This window comes from Chaetodon auriga, chromosome 4, assembly GCF_051107435.1.
Source record: "Chaetodon auriga isolate fChaAug3 chromosome 4, fChaAug3.hap1, whole genome shotgun sequence".
In the NCBI taxonomy this organism is placed as follows: Eukaryota; Metazoa; Chordata; class Actinopteri; order Chaetodontiformes; family Chaetodontidae; genus Chaetodon; species Chaetodon auriga.
The window spans coordinates 13,865,915-13,886,489 of NC_135077.1; the positions used below are offsets into that span (position 1 = coordinate 13,865,915).

At 40.1% G+C, this 20,575-nt stretch overlaps 1 protein-coding gene and 1 long non-coding RNA gene across 2 annotated transcripts; both read left to right on the forward strand.

Moving 5' to 3' along the window:
- Positions 1 to 5,329: 5,329 nt before the first annotated feature.
- On the forward strand, positions 5,330 to 12,288 carry LOC143319027 (B-cell receptor CD22-like). Its single transcript, XM_076727585.1, has 11 exons — positions 5,330 to 5,384; positions 6,024 to 6,380; positions 6,516 to 6,725; positions 7,043 to 7,312; positions 9,532 to 9,792; positions 9,999 to 10,259; positions 10,466 to 10,726; positions 11,439 to 11,520; positions 11,634 to 11,694; positions 11,840 to 12,024; positions 12,198 to 12,288. Exons 1-11 carry the CDS (start codon positions 5,330 to 5,332, stop codon positions 12,286 to 12,288), a joined length of 2,094 nt encoding a protein of 697 aa, XP_076583700.1.
- Positions 12,289 to 19,435: 7,147 nt separating this feature from the next.
- On the forward strand, positions 19,436 to 20,251 carry LOC143318927 (uncharacterized). Its single transcript, XR_013077047.1, has 3 exons — positions 19,436 to 19,505; positions 19,601 to 19,658; positions 19,929 to 20,251. It is a non-coding gene; the product is annotated as an uncharacterized LOC143318927 (long non-coding RNA).
- The last annotated feature ends 324 nt before the right edge of the window (positions 20,252 to 20,575 follow it).

The window sequence follows — 20,575 nt, forward strand, 5'->3', positions numbered from 1 at the left end:
AATGTGGGTTATGTGAAGTCTTGTTTGTTTGGTCATTGTTTCTTAAAGGGTTGGTTGATCCAAATTAAAAAAAAAAATGGTGATCTGGGTGAACTGGCCTTGACACAACTCCCACATGAATATATAAGCAATGTTACTGTGCATAATTTATGTGTATCGTAAGGACATAACACAATTAAAATACAGTCAGCATCGGTGTTACATTTGTCAGATGTCTTTTTTATTGTACCCTTCTTGTTTATAAATATGCTGGGACTGTCTAATTTCCCAGGCTCCCTGAACTACTCAGCGAGACAGATCAAACCCATGAACTTAGCTTGGACACGGTAAAACACGAATTAGCCGGTGAACATCACTGAAAGGTGGAGGGTCTCTAATGCGAGGTTACACTGGACAGGTGAGTAACTTGTTACATAGCTACATTACTAAGTTAGTGTTAGTTACGAAGTACAGCAGACAGATTTAAGTAACGCTGGGACTCACCTGACTGCCATTGAATGTATTTCTTTCTGATTGTCGGACAGGCAGATGTCGTTAAAATTCAAAAACAAGACTTCAACACACCTCGCGCTCGAAGAGATGCACCATTAGATATTAGTAACAGCACTAGCGACCGATGCTATGCTAAAAGTTATGCTAACGTATGAATTTAAATGACTGCAAACAGTTTCAAAACGAATGAAGATTGAAATACAGCTTCTGTTTTCGCCTGTGGTAGGTCTCCATGACATAAACAAGATAACAAACAAGATAATTCAGTCCCTGAGGTACCCTGAAAATATATTTTTTAAATACTAACACTTACTGGCTTTGCTGAAAAATCAGCTATATGCTAGCAACAAGTGGTAGAAAGTAGGACAACTACCATTAACAAAGAACCCTGAAAAAGTTGGGACGTAAATGAAATCATTTCCAAACAGTTAACTGACAGCGGTTTTACAAAGTGTTCCTCAGCCCATGTGATAATATCCTTTATACAGTAATGTTTTCACAAAGTGGTGAACCTCCCTCCATCCTCGCTTGTGAACGACTTGGCCTTTCCAGGATGCCCCTTTCATACCCAATCATGATACTATCACCTGTTACCAATGAACCTGTTATTTTTGGAGCATTCCACAACTTTCTCAGTCTTTTCTTGCATATCTCTAAAAGTATTAGCAAGTTATCACATTCAGTTTTATTGTTTTATACAACTTTTTTTTTGATGTCAGGGTTGTAGATAAGTCGTACATTTACTCACATACTGTACTGAGACATATTCTAATTTACTTGAATATATCTTTGTGTCATTCAAAGACTGCAGGCAGGCGCGACAGGGATGGCCCATGTTGAAGACAGAGAAATGCATATTAAGTGTTTCTCTGTAACTATCTGTCAACTGGGTTAACTATGAATTGCGGACTTTTTGCCTCATTGCCACGGGTTGGCAAGCTGATCGATGATCGCTCTCAGCTCAGCCTGGACTTCCTCTGCTGGTGAGTAATATTGTAATATTATAACATTTGTAATATCTAAATCTTACCATCTTGTAAGAATAAGTTAAATTAGTCCTGATCCTATACAAAGCCCGCAAGAATAAGACTAGCAGATGGGGCAATAGCCTCAATCGGATTTCAGACTTTTTAAGGATCTGTAGGACCTTTTATTCCACTTATTATGTACTTTGTTGTGCATAGTTGCAAAGAATGTTGCAAATGAAATAAACAATGCATTTAACAGATATTTTAATTCATTCATTTCATCAGTATTTTTCGTCCAGTCTCTCAAGTAGAGACAAGAGAGTTTTGAGTCTCTCTCTGCTCCCCCGTGCTCACCTCTCCTCTGCAGCTTCATATCTTACTGTATGAACTGAGGAAGCTCATCCTCTCTCCCTCTCTCTCTGTTTCCTAACAGGCACTGGCTGGCTTTCCTCTTCCTCCTGGTCACCTACGTCTGCACTTGGCCCTGGTGTGTCCTCAGGGATGGAGCCAATTTGGACATTTTCTCCAGAAATGTCACAGAGAGTACAGATCACAGAGAGAAAACTCCAGTGACCCATCTGGTAAAGTTGTAAGAATTGAAAGCTGGTCCACTGATCCTGTGTCCAGGACAGAGGCCATAGTGTTCATTCTGAATCTTGAGCTATCAGTCAGCACCATGTTATAAGCTTTTCCAGGGGGGCCAAGACGCATGATAGACCATTAATTTCAGCACACCCTAAGCACTCTTGGCTCATCATGCATATTAATAATATGACAAGGAAGGAAGTCAGACTCATAGTAAGCAGGAAGTCTCCTGCTTACCACAGAGGAAAGCTGTCTTTCAGGAACATGTCCTTCTCCATTTTAAGTAGAACTGTTTATTGAGGTGACTATGCGATATTTTTTGTGTACATGATTTACCTGCTGATGTGCTTCAACAACATCTCTGATGCTTCACAGAGAGTTGAGAGGAGCAGCTCTGAGTTTAACTGCAGGGCATTTAGCACTCACACTGATGTTTGATGCCACAGCTTTGAAACTCGCAACAGTAGACATCACTACAGATGTACCATAGTAAAGATAGTGTGTCTTAAAACTGTGACACTCTGTGTTGTTAGTTTTATCTTTGGTAGTCAAGTTTTGTTTTGTTTTGTTTTGTTTTTTTTTTTTGGTATGTCACATAGATGACACACTGTGCCACATCTGTTTTATGTTTCCACATACACCTTCACAAGGCAGTAACGGTTCATTAAGGTGAATTTACAGATGGAACTGTGTTGGCTTCATTCATCTGAACAGTTCAGATGAACCCTGCCCCCTCACATTGCAACTTGCTGACCTCAGTGTGATATTTCCATGCATTGTATGGTTGACAGTATTGGGCCTTTTTGTTATCTATATCACATTGCAGCCGTTAGTAGTTTCCTAAGCCTCAGTGTTGTTTGTTTCTCTGCAGATTTCACACTGGGTGTGAGCAGAGAGGAAACTAAGAATAGCACATTGATCTTAGTTCTCAGTAAAATAGCATTAAGGTTCACAGATATAATCCATTGTTGTTCCTTCACTGCGCCAGGCTCATAACAGACCAACAGTACGGGAGTTTTACTGGTTCACCGGGAGTCATTTTGTCTGTCACAGGTAACATTTTCATCTGAAGATGTATTAATTAATTCCAAATATTTAACATCATTGAAATGCAACTGGAGAGGTCTGTGGCTTTATTTGCATGAGTGTATTTTGATAGTTTAGCGTGAGTTTACGTTCCTATTGCTCCCTCGCATTTGCGGCTCTCCAGGTACAGGTGTGCCCTATAAAGGCTTGAGGATTTTCATTCTCCAGTGTGTGAGCTTATTTCACTGAACATATCACTATCTGATGAAGCCTGTAACTCACTGTGCTATACTTTGTTACTCATTCTCACTTGTAAATATTCAAATGCCTTCCTCGGTGTAGCCTTTCTAGATTAAACCATCAGGTATTTCAAAACTCAGACAGTCACAAAAATGACCAACAATAAACCAGGAGAGCTTTGGACACCGCAGTAGGGTCATCAAGCATTATTAGACTACATAAATTAGATGACCTGCCATTTTAACAGCAGGGTAAAGCGTTACCAAGACAGACAACATGGAGATGTATAGACAACCTAAAATCTACACCTGCTGCAGCCCACAAACAAATATTCAGCAAAAGAAAGTAAAAAGCAGATTTACACAACGAGTAGTTTTCCAGTGTCATCTGAGTGCAGAGGCACCTCTTTTGACATGCTTCTGATTCAACAAATTTCTTTTGTTCCACTCTTAATCTGTAGTGATTGTGGCACGAAATACAGTGGAGTACAGTATTTGTGATAAAAAATACTTCAAATACAAGAACACAAAAATACAACTTCGTTAAAGTAACGAGAGTAAATGTAATTTGTTACTTCCACCCCTGCTAGCCATCCACAAAACTAGTCTCTCATTCTTAAATATAAACATGAAGAGGGCCATGTATAGTTTATAAAACAACAAAATTACTGACTCATATTCAGGGTTCTAAATTAACTTTTTTGATCACCAGCCAATGTGGCTGGTGACCTTCTAAAGTTACCAGCCAATCAGAATTTCCACTAGCCAAATTTTTTCCCTTGAAAATAAGAGATTATGAGTGCCACTGAATGCATTTGATCATTTTATTTACATTGTTGGCATGAAAAATGCACAGAAAGTACAACACATGAAACAAAATATACACAGAAAGTGCAAACATTTAATTTATACAAACAAAAAATGCTGTCAGATTTATTATTTTCTAAAAGACATTTTTCCAGTATTTAGTATCATTACATTCCTAATAAAATGTATTTTTCCTTTCAACTTAAAGTGTTTCTGCTTTCCTTCTTTAATAAGAAATATATATAAGTAACAGCCATGACTTAAACACTTGCAAAAAATTGCATTGGTAATAAATTGAATTATGTATGTACAACTAGAAAACACAAACAGTGCAGCAGTCAGTACTGCAGACTCCTTCGACTCTCCTGATGACTTCGGGCACTCTCATGGTCCTTTACTGCCTCGACTTTAAAATTATTAGTCCCCACCACAAAATTATTCGTCTTGTTTTTTTCTTTCGTGTACATGCGGCAGTCCTTACAAAACATGACGGCATTTTCGTGATCAAACACAAGCCATTCATGACCTGTCAGCCATTTAGCGTTAAACTTTCTTTTCTTCGTTTCGCACGCTTTGTCGACATTCTCATCCCCTGCCTCCTTCCTCTTCTCGCCCCCAGACGTCTGTCCCAACCACCGCAGCATTTAGTTTAACTGTACTTTTTACTTTTAGCTAGCTCAGTCTCCTTTTTTACAGTTTATACGCCGCCGTTCATTCTTCTTCTTCTTCTTCTTCGTTTGCGTTTCCGTGGTTTCTCGCGCCGGTTGCACTACAAACTATAGTGTGCCTGCGCACAGCCAATGGGCGTCTTGTACGTCATCACGTAGCATTACGACAGTGTTCATGGGAAATGTAGGACGGACTGTCAGGGGGACAAATGACCAAGAACTGTAGAGCGGCTCTGACTGACATGATTGCCTAATGCATTACCGGCCAAATTGGCTAGTAAGTTTTTATTTACACCCGCCAATATGAATTTTAACCCGCATTTGGCGGGTTGGCGGGTGTTAATTTAGAACCCTGCTCATATTAATGTTTTAAGAGGGAGGAAGTCTGTCTAGTTTAACACATGGGACATTGCCTTTACAGATGAAATGTTTCACTTCGTATGCTGAATTGTTTATTAATTTGATGGCTATTTCCTCCAGACAATACTCACCTGCTGATGTGTTTTCATTTCTCTGAAGTCACACTGAGATGAGAGGAGCAACTATGAGTTCAAAAGCAGCAGCAAGTGGACTTGTTATCTTCCTTCTCTCTGAGTCAGGTACTGTGTTTCTGCTTTTACATTGTGGGGCATTAAGTTCACTTACCTAAAGCAAGCTAAAGACATTTTTTTAAGAATTATAATAAAATCAATGAATTCCCAAATCATCACATTTCTAGATTCAATTATGCCATATGAAAATACGCATCTGTCTAGTTACTGTTATATTTCATATTTTGATTTTATATCATCACATGTAACGTGCTTTCACTCATGCAATATCTCTCTCTGTCCTTCGACCTCAACATTTAAGTGTTCTTTTCAAACTTAGCGCCAACCCGACCACAGAGAGAACAGGGAGGAAACTTGTCCCTCTCATGCTATCCATTAAAGCTGAATTAAGATTCTCGGGTCCAATGCGTTCCTAATCACATAGCAAACACTTTTTCTCAGGAATCTTCCATGTCTGTGTTCACCGTTACTTAATGCAGAAATAACATCATAAAAGTCAGAATGTAATTAGTAACATGAGTTTAAAAGAACATTACTTTTTCTCAGGTAATGTGTTAATATTACAGACATCTCTGTCTTATATAAGTTTTAGAGCATGTTTCCATGTTGAAACACCTTCATAACTTTCACTGTGTTTCCTCTGTTGTAATGAATCTGACTGTTGGATTGATGTGCTCTGTGTTACAGTGCTGTGGGCTCAGAACGACTGGGGAGTGACTTACCCTTCTAATCAAATCTGTGCCTTAAAAGGATCAACAGTGGAAATACACTCCACATACAGATACCCATCCAGAATAAATGACCGTATTACTACAGTTGAGGAAACATTTTGGTTTACTAAAGGGCAAGATACTTTTGGATCGGATCTGGCAACAGATTCACAATACACAGGTCGTGTGGCGTATCACTTACAGGACAACAAGTGCACTCTGAGAATCACAGACCTGAGCGAGAGCGACTCGGCTGTGTACAAGTTCAGGTTTTTAACAAACCAAGAACGTGGTAAATACACTGGTTTAGCTGGAGTCACTTTGTCTGTCACAGGTAACGTTTTCATTGCACTATTTGGTTGTAGTTGTTCAGCGTCTAGGAAACACTGCTGTGAATCTTCATCTGTTTGCATGTGTATGCTTTGATGATATCGTCTGAAACATTTCTGTTCTTTCTCGACATATCCAGACCTCAAGGTGCAGGTGGAACAATCCTCGACCCAGTCAGAGATGAAGTGTCACAGCAGTTGTAATGTAGCTGATAATGGCTCATATGTCTGGTACAATAATGGACAGAAAATGGACGAAAACACATCTTCTCGTAAAGTCTCTGTTAATGATAAAGGCAACTATTCCTGTGCTGTTCAAGGCTATGAGGATTACCGCTCTCCTCCAGTGTGTGAGTTTACTTCACAGTGTCACCAATAAAATGTCAAATTTACAAGACAGAATGTTTTAATATGACAAACTCTGACACATCTGAGAATACCTCCGTTAATGACAAATGTGACTGACAGAGCGTATGTATAAGCAGCAAATAGTTGAATGCCATTATAGGTATGCTTAGAATTTGCAGATCTCTGGCTGTGGCATGCAGTTGACTAACTAACACAGAGAGAGACAAACAGCACATATCAGGGATGAAGGAAGAGTGCAAGAAAGAGACAGACGAGACACATTTTCATACTTAATTTATGTTCATATTTCCTTCTCCAGATATTCCAAAGCTTCCCTCTGTGTCAGTGTGTCCATCTGGTGAGATAGTGGAGGGCAGTGCAGTGTCTCTTACCTGCAGCACAGATGCTAACTCACCAGCTACTTATACCTGGTACAAGACGAATGGAAATCCAGACGTTCAAGCTCTCAGTAAAGAACCGCTGCTTGTCTTCAGGTCCATCCAGCCTTCGGACTCTGGAGAGTATTACTGTATGGTTGAGAGCAAGCTGGGGAAGAGGGCATCTGTGTCCATCTTTATTGATGTGAAATGTGAGTGAAACAGCTCATTTAAAAAGCAACATGCAGCTGCTGGTCAGCTGGATAGCCAGTGCGTGACATGCTGATTGGCTAGTCAGCTCAGGTGTAAGAGCAATCATCGTGCTTGGAACTCGTAGCGTGTTGCTTCAGTGTCGCAATCACAGACAGGAAATTTGTGTCTCCATCTCTCAGACTCACTATTCAAAATTTTGCTGCACAAATTGTAACAACATACAGTACACAAATTATTCAGATGGCTACAAAAACCTTTCACACGTGTGAAGTATATCTGTTCACAGAAGCTTTTCTCACATGCACAGGATAGTTCGACAGCTGCAGAACTTCCTTATTCCTTCAGTCTTTTTGAGAAATGGGTGGTGATATACAACTGCGAGCAGTGAAATTATTTACAAACATTTCAAAAGCTCAAAATATTAATGGTCCTTGGGTAAATGCCTGTGAGGAAGGGAAGAGATTCAGATTTGCAGTTAATATGTGTTTATTAATTTATTAATTTGATTATTTATTTATCCATCTCCAGATCCTCCAAAGCTTCCCTCTGTGTCACTGAGTCCCTCTGGTGAAATAATAGAGGGTAGTACAGTGAATCTGACCTGTAGCAGTGATGCTAACCCAGCAGCTGAATACACCTGGTTCAAGGAGAACCAAACGCCGCTCCAAGCACCACGGGGAAGTTACAGTTTCACCTCCGTCAGCTCTGAAGATGGAGGGATCTACCACTGCAAGTCTGAGAATAAACATGGACAGATCAACTCTTCATCTCTGCTGATAATTGTCCAGTGTAAGTCATATGAGTCTGTTCTATTTTTCATGACAGAAAAGTCCTTCAAAATCATGCATGTCAGTATTACTGCAATTTGTCTTCACATATTGTCCTCCAGATGCTCCAAAGCTGGCCTCTGTGTCTGTGAGTCCCTCCGGTGAAATAATGGAGGGGAGTACAGTCAATCTGACTTGTAGCAGTGATGCTAACCCAGCAGTTAATTATACCTGGTACAAGGAGAATCAAACACTGCTTCAGGGACCAGAGGGCATCTATCGTTTCACCTCCATCAGCTCTGAGAACAGAGGGTTTTACCAGTGCAAGTCTGAGAATCAACATGGAGAGATCAACTCTTCATCTGTCTTCATTGACATCCAGTGTACGTACAAAACATTTGCATATGCTTAGTATATTTAAACAAGTTGTTAGTAAGTTCAAAGCAAAATGTTTAAACTTGCTAACCAGAAAAGTTTAGGTGAATTTATATGTTTGAGGAGATGTAATTCTTAACAATCTTAACAATAATGGACAACAGATATCGTGCTCTCTAACAGTTAATGAAATGTCTTTCTATACTACAAGATGCTCCAAGGCTTCCCTTTGTGTCTGTGAGTCCCTCTGGTGAAATAATAGAGGGTAGTGCAGTGAATCTGACCTGTAGCAGTGATGCTAACCCAGCAGCTAATTATACCTGGTACAAGGAGAACCAAACACTGCTTCAGGGACCAGAGGGCATCTATCGTTTCACCTCCATCAGCTCTGAGAACAGAGGGTTTTACCAGTGCAAGTCTGAGAATCAACATGGAGAGATCAACTCTTCGTCTGTCTTCATTGACATCCAGTGTACGTACAAAACATTTGCATATGAGGCATATGGTAAGAACATTTACACAAGACGTTCATAAGTTCAAATAACTTTTTTAACTTACTTGATGGTGAGGAAGTTGTAATTCTTGAGTCTTACTAATAATATAAATATATGTGACCTGTGTTATTGTGGAGGTAGTGTGTGGTTTGTTGCTGTAGATGGAGAGAACATCAGTGATGAATAGTGACAGAATTTTTTTCCAGCCAGAAATGAATAAAGATCAGACAATTTTCTGAAAAGCATTGAGTCTTGTAGATAATTAGTTACTGCCTCAGTGTGTAATATTTGAACATTTCTGGCTTTGGCATCTCCTGATAGTGATAGTATCAAGAAAGACTCTGAAAGACAGTAAACACATAGACTTTACCAAATTGTCTTATTTATGTTTTACTTCAAACAAGAGCTTATACCATCAGAATGATGTGCAAAAATACTATAAATAACACTTGTTATTGCTGCACACAGAAGCTTAAACCAGACAGTTTGCAAACCCATGTGACAAATGAATCCTTAGTAGCCCTGACATATTGTATGTTCTAACGTTCAGTCAAATGTCTGTCTGTCCATACTGTCCCCAAGATGCTCCAAAGCTGGCCTCTGTGTCTGTGAGTCCCTCCAGTGAAATAATGGAGGGGAGTACAGTCAATCTGACTTGTAGCAGTGATGCTAACCCAGCAGTTAATTATACCTGGTACAAGGAGAACCAAACACTGCTTCAGGGACCAGAGGGCATCTATCGTTTCACCTCCATCAGCTCTGAGAACAGAGGGTTTTACCAGTGCAAGTCTGAGAATCAACACGGAGAGATCAACTCTTCGTCTGTCTTCATTGACATCCAGTGTACGTACAAAACATTTGCATATGCTTAGTATATTTAAGCAAGTTGTTAGTAAGTTCAAAGGAAAATGTTTAAACTTGCTAACCAGAAAAGTTTAGGTGAATTTATATGTTTGAGGAGATGTAATTCTTCTTAACAATCTTAACAATAATGGACAACAGATATCGTGCTCTCTAACAGTTAATGAAATGTCTTTCTATACTACAAGATGCTCCAAGGCTTCCCTTTGTGTCTGTGAGTCCCTCCAGTGAAATAATGGAGGGGAGTACAGTCAATCTGACTTGTAGCAGTGATGCTAACCCAGCAGCTAATTATACCTGGTACAAGGAGAACCAAACACTGCTTCAGGGACCAGAGGGCATCTATCGTTTCACCTCCATCAGCTCTGAGAACAGAGGGTTTTACCAGTGCAAGTCTGAGAATCAACACGGAGAGATCAACTCTTCGTCTGTCTTCATTGACATCCAGTGTACGTACAAAACATTTGCATATGCTTAGTATATTTAAACAAGTTGTTAGTAAGTTCAACGCAAAATGTTTAAACTTGCTAACTACAAAAGTTTAGGTGAATTTATATGTTTGAGGAGATGTAATTCTTCTTAACAATCTTAACAATAATGGACAACAGATATCGTGCTCTCTAACTGTTAATGAAATGTCTTTCTATACTACAAGATGCTCCAAGGCTTCCCTTTGTGTCTGTGAGTCCCTCTGGTGAAATAATAGAGGGTAGTGCAGTGAATCTGACCTGTAGCAGTGATGCTAACCCAGCAGCTAATTATACCTGGTACAAGGAAAATGAAGACTCACCAAAAGCTTCAGGACAGAACTTCACCATCACTGACATCAGACCTGAGCACAGTGGGAATTATTACTGTGAAGCCCACAATAAAAGAGGGCGTCATAACTCCACCTTACATCTGCCTGTTGTGGCTGGTAAGATATCATCAGAAGTCATAATGCACCATGTGGGTCAGGCTTTGTGACCCTTTGTATGACACAATTCTTGTGAAACTCCTTTGTCCCTGAGAAGAAGACAAAAACTACTGAAACACTGCTTGCTGCTGTGCCAGTAGCTTGTAATGGTCATACTTCTGTTAACTTTAGTTATCATTAAAGTTGGGAGCTCAACTTCATTTCCATGGCCTCAGCTGCTGAGACTGGCAGTTTGTAGTCCAGGAGAGGGCACAAAATCCTGGACAGAATATTGTGCTATTACAGCCATGTTTTGAATGGTCCAAGTAGTCCTGCTTATCAGATTGGATGGTAACTGCATCTCTGAGTGCTCTCAAATACCTCACAGAGGATCCTCACAAGCTCCTCTGTGAAGTTTGAAATGGTGGTGCTGGCAATGCTAAGCCTGATGAAGTTCTCCTTTTTTTTCCAGCTCTGATCATCAAGACTCCATAAGCTTCCCAAGCACTTGCATAATTTATCAGAACTTTGGTACAGATTCAGTGTCCATAACAGTCTGTAGTTGTAGCATGTCATTTCTGTCTCAGGATGGCCATAGTTCTTGCATTTTCTCAAAATAAAATACATTTAGTTGCAAGAATGTGTATATAAAATCCTATTATTACTTTACTGGCCAACTTTCTCTCTCATACATCCTAATTAATTGTCAGTCTTTGCATTTGATCATTTCTAGGAGCATGGAAATTAATAGCTGCTGCCACAGTCCCTGCTGTTTCTCTTGTTATCCTACTCATCTCTGTCCTCCTGTGGATCATGTGAGCAGCTCTGTTTCGCCAAATAATGGCTCATAAATTCATTTGGTATGTATTTGTTTCAGCAGTCAGTGCATCATTTTAGTTTAACTTTTTAAATTAATTCTCCTGACCAGAAAGAAGAGGGTCTCCAAACAACCGTCTGGGGCTGAAGAAAGACCAGACAACAGGGAACAGGTGAGGAAGAAGAGTGACGATACTCCAGTGCAAAAGAAAACCAGTTCATTAAGTTTAGTTGGGAGTGCCATACACTCTAGCTTCCATCTTAATTTCTACTCTGGTAAAAAATGAAATATTCATCTCATTTGTCCATTGTCCACAGATGCAGCCAGTAGAGCAGCAGAGTTATTTTCACTATGCCAGTGTCCGCTTCTCCAAAAACCAGCCAGATCCTATCTACTCCAACATCAGAGCAGCTCCGCCCCGAAGATACAAGGAAAACAAGAGGGAAGAAGAGATGGTCGAGTACACTGCTGTAACATTTAACAGTGCCAGTACAGCCCGGAGGTGAGCAGCTCCTCACACAAGCATTTTATCTATTGGGCTAAAAATTACACTAAGAAACAATTAAGGATGTTTCCATTCTAATAATTTTCTCCCTGTTCTGTGATCGCTCTTTGTATCTTTTACATGAATACCATTTTTTCAGAAACCCTTCATTTAATTTATTTCCCTCCCAGAACAACAGGTCAGGAAGCTGCAGAGGATCCATCTACATTGTACAGTACCATCAACAAACACCGCAAACACCATGGAAAGAGGAATCCCTAGTCTGCTTTCCATCCTGGGTGTTTTTTTCCCCCTTTATGAAAGGAAACCACATGGAGTTTTAAAGTTTATGGTGATTGAGTGCATTAGATTATGAATGTGACTTGTGTAATATGGTTCCATGGCCTTCTCCTTCATATATTGACTAATTTGATCCACTGCTACTATGACTACTACTCAATAATGTCAATATCATTGCTTGACAATGACACCCTTAAAGTGGCAAGCTAAGTGGAGCTGTCACCTCCCGCTCCTTTTCTCTATATAAAGCCATGAATTCCTTTGTTCAAATCAATGGCCTGTGACCTGATTGTGCCAGAAAATACTGAAAATTGCAGTCGATTTGACCAAGGAGCCGCAACAACAGTGAAACAAAGCCGTAAACTGCATTTAGGTGGAGAGCACAATAGGTATGACAGAAACCGGCCAGTGGTGGGACATATTGCCGGTGCTTTTCTGCATTTGTTTTCACTTTAACCTCACATACATCCCAACCTTCAGGCTCTATAAGGTGCAATCAGTTTAGCTGCTTTTTTTTTCATATCAGCATCTCATCTGAGTCATTTTGTGTTTGGTGGAGGTGTAGACACACACCAGAGAAATATTTATTTTACATTAACAAGACTGAAATTGAACCCGGCCTCTGACTCAGCTCTGTGGTTCTGTATTCGGATAGTGAACAGATAATAGGCTAAAATTGCAATATAAAACTAACTTAACCACACCACACTATCATTGAGGTTTTGGTGCAGAGTGTCCATTTGTTAATCTACTTGTAGTTTTTTCTTTTTTGCTGCCACTTGGTGTAAATAAAGAAACATCACAGTCATTTCAACATCCTGTCGCTTACATTTTATACTGCTTTTTAACTTGTTTAATTATCTTATGTTTTTATTTTCTCTCAAATACCTCTTGTCAGTATTCTTATTATTTTGACTGCTGTAACATTACCAAATTGTCTGTATTGCTGCTTTCTTTACTCTTACTACAGCTTTAATATGCCTCACCTGTTTTTGTTCTCCAGTACTCTCATCTGTACCTGTAACATCATACTTAATGTTACTGTATTTGGCCTCTGCTCTGTATTCTATATATCTGTATTGTTTTGTTTTGCTAAACACATCAAAAAGTAAGATGTTTGTCTGATGTTTGAGTCACAGTGGTTATGCTCCTCTTAAAACTTTAATGGTATTTGTTGTTGTTTACAGTGTCTTGGTGTGCTTTTTTTGTAACCTGATGCTTCCCAGCTGTTTCCTTCTCTGATTAAATGTAGGAGATTTCTAAACTGTTACAGACAGATTTCATCCTCTGTCCATAATTACATGCACAATCTCTTGAATGAAAGATTAGTCAATTAAACTAAAGATCGAGTTCTTCCTCTGACACAACGAGTTCGTCACAGGTAATGCAGACTGCAGTTTGAGAGGCCGTAATTGGTAAGTTCAAGCTTATTTTTAGAGCACGAGCCCAGACGAAAGCAATTGAATTGTGCTTCTCAGAGTGATAAAACCATTTTTAAAAAGTCGTAGTAAAAATAACAACATAAAAATGTCTGACCAAAGAGGTAAGTTGTCAATCAAGATGCTTCTCTAATTCTTATTCGCTGATGTGATTGGTTTGTTTCTTGTGCACAGTTTTCACCTGCTGATGTGTTTTATTGTTCCTGAGGTTAGACATAGAGGCAAGAGGGGCATCTATGGGTTTAACAGCAGAGCCAGTGGATTTGTTGTCTTCTTGCTCTTTTTGCCAGGTATTGTAAATCTACATATTAGGTCATTTAGCAGACTTATTTGAAGCACCCTCTAGTGGGTTTAAGAAATCATAATTTTGACCTGAAATTTACCCTGTAGTATTATGCATATCTTAAAGTAACAGGAAACACAAGGTATAGCTCAGGCTGAATGCAATGTCACGGGCTCAGCGGACATATAAAGCTGTGTATCGTCAGCAAAAGAGCAAAAATGAAGACCATAGTGCTGGAAGATGTTGGCAAGAGGAAAGAGGTAAATAATAAACAGGAGTGGCCCAAAGACTGAGTGTGTCTTGTGTGTCCACAGCAGGTCCTACCAGTCTTCGTTATGTGTGTTACATGTTCATATTTGGTTAGCATGAACAGGCAAATGAGTTTTTCGTGTTCTGCATTTCTCTGCCAACAGCAGCAACCTGACCGCAGAGTGAGAAGAACCTTAACGAGAAAAATCACAAGTCATTTTCCTTCCTCTCTTACTCCGCTTTTGGTTCTGTTTTCAGAAAAACTGCCTCATGTTTCTCAGGTCCAATGCAAATATGTGTCTGTTTTCCTCTTTTTAAGTGGTCTTTTCTTGTGTCAGTGAGATGTTGGCAGCAAAACGTCTTTGGTATCAACAGGCTACAACAGTGTTTAACAGACAGTTAAACAGTTAATTAAATTTAAAATTAGCACCACTACACACCACTACATTATTGCAATCTGGGTGTTTAGTGGCATTTGGCATCATATATAAATGACCTAAAGAGGAAGTTGACCAGCCCGATATCTGCCTGCTTGGTGACCACAGAAGACAGAAGGCAACACCCTGCTTTACCGTGAGTAGAATTGTTTATTTATACAGCTCATGTACTTATTTTTTAATCTGCTGACATGTTTCATTGTTTGAAGCCTCACAGAGAGATGAGAGGAGCAGCTATGAGTTTAACTGCAGCAGCAAGTGGATTTGTTGTCTTCCTCCTGACTGTGTCAGGTAATGTATGTCTGCAGTTCAGTGCTTTACAAGGAACAGCTGAGAAATATTTACTTTTGTTACACAAATGTTGGCTTTGTGCACAATTGTCTCCAGATGTTAACCATTTCTTTGATCGTTATTGTTTTTGTTTGCGTCAGTTGTATTGTATTGTATTGTGTTTGCCAGCGTCCTTTATTCTTTTGGGTAAAGTAGGTGTTTCATGCTATAAACTCAAACTCACCCTGTGAAAACCTGCTCACCTGTTGACTTTGTTCTAAATCCGACCCTGGTTGCAGAAGCACCAGCTTATGTGGCAGCTGATTATTTTCTATCTGCAGCTGCTTTTATCACAGTTATTTCTTTTGGAGGGACAAGCGCCTCACAGGGACGTTATCACATACTGCCTCAACTTCTTTGAGCAAACCCTGGTAGTTCCTTTGCTCGGTGCTCAGTGCCGAGTCCGACTGCACTTTTTGGCTTTTGTCTCAGTTTTATACCACGCACTGTATCATAGTCTGGAAGACTTTTTTCTTGACACAAAAATTCACTTTTCAAGGCATTTTCTAGACAATTTTAAAATGAATAGGCAAAAGACAAAACACACAAAACAATAAGTATTCCTGTGTCCTAACAATGATAAAATATGATAACTACCTGATATCATTTTAGATTCCAGTTGAGTTCTAATTAGACAAATGCATGATCAGGAAGTTTTTATGTCAATGGCTGCAGATAATTGGTCTGAAAATTGACCAATTGTGACTACAGCTGCTTTGGAAGTAATGGCCCCAATCTGCAGCAAGACCCCCCACAGAAACATCAGGGAACACATCATTGGACCTTGCAAAGGCTGACAGAACACATTTAAACAAGATGATTACATTCCTGAGCCCTTCATTATGTAACGGAGTGGAAAAACTCTGACCACTGTTCCACAGCCAACATGAAACATGACTTGAACTTTGCTGATCTGAGGTTCGAGTTGTCTCTGTTGGATCTTGGTATCAGCTTTTGTAGGAAGGCAGAGTCTGACTCCCAGATAACTGGAACACCCTTTCTTCTGCCTAATATCCAGAGGATGAGACTGTTGTCTAATTGCTTCTATTAACACTATCCCCAGTTGACACTTCTTGTTTGTTTTAGGCTTTTGGACCAACCTTTCCTCCCCGATTCAACTGTTAGCTGTCAATTTTGTAGTTACAGAAGAAGGGTTTGATGAAGATGGACGGTCATTGAATGCTTTCTGTAGTGAAAAAACATGTAGCTGAACACTTGTACTGTGTTCACTCAAGATCAATGCAGGGCCAAAAGGAAAACAATACAGAAATAACCTCATTACATCACAGCACTTTATTTACTGCACATCTTTATTTTGACAACATCAGATGACTCATTTTGTGAGGTTTGACGCCCCTGGAAGATGTTTTGGAGTTGTAGTTCACTTCTAGAAAAAATCGATAATTAGAACAAACCTATTCTCTGATGTTGTTCCAAATCTGATTGTGGCGTCTGACGTCTTCTTGTGTTGCAGTGGCACAGGGCCAGGACGGTTCGGCAGTGACATGCACCCCTTCTCAGATCTGTGCCTCAAAAGGATCAACAGTAGAAATACGCTGCACCTACAGATATCCACCTACAGTTAAAGAAGTTAAGGATCAATTCTGGTTCACAAAAGAGAGAAATAATGAAAAAGTGGATCTGAAAACAGACCCAGAATATTTAGGACGTGTCAAGTATGAATGTGGTCAGAACAACTGCACTCTGACAATCACAGACCTGAAAGACAGCGACTCAGCTGAGTACAAGTTCAGATTCATAACAGACCAACCAGGTGGGAAATATACTGGTTCACCTAAAGTCACTTTGTCTGTCGCAGGTAAGATTTTCATCTCGATATTTATTCAGTTTTTTTTTAGTTCCAAGTGTTCAACAGCTCATGAAAGTTAGCTGTGTGTCTTTATATGCTGACAGTTCAGTGTAAAATGAAGACTTCTGTTCCTTGTTCACATATTCAGATCTGCAGGTGCAGGTGGACGAATTGCAGGTCAGCCAGTTTCATAACTGGGCAGAGATGACGTGTCGCAGCAGTTGTCATCTGCCCGATCATCTTCACTACGCCTGGTACAAAAATGGATGGAAAATTTGGGAGCAGACATCTGACTCTTATTCAGACTACATTAGCCACGCAGACAACTATTCCTGTGCTGTTGACGGATATGAGGCCTCTCGCTCTCCTCTAGTGTGTGAGTTTACTCCATAGCCCTCCACTAGCGTAAAGCCATCTGGTGAAGCATAGCTGGTCTACTGTACCGTGACTGCATGTCTCTTTAAAATGTGTAACAGTACTTCACTTGTATTTTGTGGAAAGAAGTCCAGTTCTCCAGCAAGTTTACATCAAACAGCATATTGAACTCGGTCCTCTGATGTTTTGAGTCTGGCTGCGGTTGCTGCAGCACACAGAGAGGAGGAATAGTTTAATGATACAGTACGAACAACAGTGACAGCAACAATGTTTATCAAAGATCTTCACCGCATCAGGTACAATGGACATCCTGAATCTTTGACCTTAAGCAGCACCCCCAACAGGCAAGCGCATAAACAAAAGGAGGGTGAGGCAGCTGTCAATCATGGCGACAGAGGCATTGTGTGTGATGCTGGTGGTCTTTTGTAGCAAGAAACAAAAGAAGAGATAGAAAAACGTCTATGGATGCGCTCCTGAGTGGCACGGAGAGGACAGTATGGGCTGTTGATGCTTGAAACAGGACGAAATTAGAAGGAAGGAGGAAATTAGTGTTATATAGACACCAGCAACCTCAGCATCCCTCCTCCTCCTCTTGATGTTACCTAGGTGCCCTCCGGCGAGAGCACCTGATTGGTCAATGCTAGACTTTTCGTTGGGCCAGATGCTGCCTTGCAGGTTGTTGAATCAGATAGGCTCCATAGTCTTGCTTATAAATGACTTTAAAATGAAGTGGTTTTAATCAGGTGTCAGCCAGATGCTGGACTCAGTGCCCAGAAAAAAACATTAGAAAATATATAGTAAATGGAAAATGAAAGAAAAAAATGGAAAATTATAGTTCTCTGCTGCTGCTAAAGCTGTGTGACGAAGTGCAGGAAACACCACAAGCAAGGAGGGGTCTTCAGAGTCTTTGTGACCACAGCAATTTTATTTATAGAAGAAAGAGACAACAACAACATCTGAAACTTAACCAATAACTGTTACAACTTAGCTCTCTATTCGCAACCCAGGAAAAAACATAGAGGAGAACAAATGTGGAAAATGACAATGATCAGTTGTCTGTCCCCACCACTGCATGAGACATTGAGCACCTTGGACAGCTCCAGGATCAGCACTCTGCACTGCTGCAGTAATCAGATATTAAAAACAGAAAATATATTCATGTTTTACTTTCTCTCATTTTTTCCTGGATATATTATTTTCTTTACACAAACACTAACAATTTAAACAAATTATGTTTGAGAACAACATTCTCACCTCAAAATGAATGTTTTTTTCTCCTCCAGATGCTCCAAAGCTTCCCTCTGTGTCAGTGAGTCCCTCTGGTGACATCATGGAGGGCAGTTCAGTGACTCTGACCTGTAGCAGTGATGCTAACCCAGCAGCTAATTATACCTGGTACAAGGAGAACGTAAACGTCAAAGCTCTCAGTGAAGAAGCACAGCTTGTCTTCAGGTCCATCCAGTCCTCTGACTCTGGAGAGTATTACTGTGCAGCTGAGAACGAGCTGTGGAGGAGAACATCTCAAAACATCTCTATTGATGTGAAATGTGAGTGAAACAGCTTTTCAGGACAGCAACAGACTGCTGATGAATAAAAAGAAAATAGTTTTAATCCGTAAAACCCAGGAAACAAGTTTTTTAGTAATTCCTGCTTTCTTTAGTTCTGCCTGCTCTGAAGTTTCAGACACTTCCACATGCACGACTAATACTGATTTCAAGCCAGCATAGAGCACAGACGATATCTTTCATTTACTTTTACATTTTCCAGATGCTCCAAAGCTTCTCTCTGTGTCAGTGAGTCCCTCTGGTGAGATAGTGGAGGGCAGTTCAGTGAATCTGAGCTGTAGCAGTGATGCTAACCCAGCAGCTAATTATACTTGGTACAAGGAGAATGAAGACTCACCAAAAGCATCAGGACAGAACTTCACCATCACTGACATCAGAGCTGAACACAGTGGGAATTATTACTGTGAAGCCCAGAATGAAAGAGGACGCCACAACTCCACCTTGTATCTGTTTGTTGTGGCGGGTAAGTCATGCTCATTAACCTGCACACACACACCAGTTCACTGCACCACACCCAATTCACATTTTAAATAACAATGCATAACTGGTGCAAAGACACCCGACAAAGTGATTTATCAGTCTTATCCCACTAGTGAGCTATATGTGTCTATCTGTATTTCCAGGGAAGTCAACACCGATAATGAATATCATCAGGTTGACTCTGGTGGTCTTGATGGTGATTCCTATTCTACTCGTGAGTCTGTGGATGAGGTAAAACAATCAGAGTCACCGCTCTTTCATTTTCTTCTTCCAGCTTCCTTTGAGCATGTTCCATTTAGTTTTTGTGTTTGTTGCACTCAATCCAGGAAGAAGAAAACTCAGAGCTCCACCGCTGAACCTCACGAACGTGTAGAGATGATAGAGGTATGAGAGAGAGGCCCCGCTGACAAAACTTCTCCTGTATCACAGCTATAAATAAGTGGCTTGTAAATTCCAGCAAAGTAAAGATGTGAAGTGAATTTATGTTTAAAATATGACTTTTTGAGTAGAATCCAGTAATGCATTTGGCCATAACACAGTTTCAGCAAATCATTCTCTTTTATATGTGATTGAATAGATGTTTAATATATAATTATCTGCAGCTTTTCATGAATGAGGTCCATTGAGCCTCATTTTCTCATCTTTCCTCATCAGGTAGACCCGTGTGATGAGTATGAGAACATCTCAGAGCAGCAGGCAGACACGGCGTGACGTCCGGTGGGGTCAGAGCCTCCTGCATCGAACAAAACGGGCCGACTTCAGTTTCATCGTCACTGTTACACACTGTTATGGCCTTACACCAGTTTTGTGTGAATTTCTTCAGATGCAGTTGAACCAGAGGCAGGACTCAGTAGATTGATATTAAAGTGTCGCAGTGGAGAGCGAGGCTGTGGAGGAGGGGGTGGAAGTGGATGCCTTTACCTTCAGCTCCAAACGTTTTCAGGTTCAGTGTTCAGCAGCAGGTAGGAGTCAGCAGCACAGGCAGTCAGCAACAGCAACAGTCAGTTTAGGAGAATGTGGCATTGCTGACTGAACTGAATCATGTGGAGTTGGAAAACATGATTCATTGATTAGATCAGCTGATGGTAAGGTGGTGTGTGACTTACTGTCTTAAAAGTTACTGCTTAATCTATGCAAGCTTATTTTTCCCCTTTAGAGTGAGTTATATTACAGAAATTGAGGATGAAAGTTGTTATGCAAAATGTAAATTTGAAATTCTACATAATAAATACCTTTTGAAAAATCCTGGTCAGTTTCTGAGTTTGCACCTGTCCTTACTGACAAACTAGCCAAATATTTAA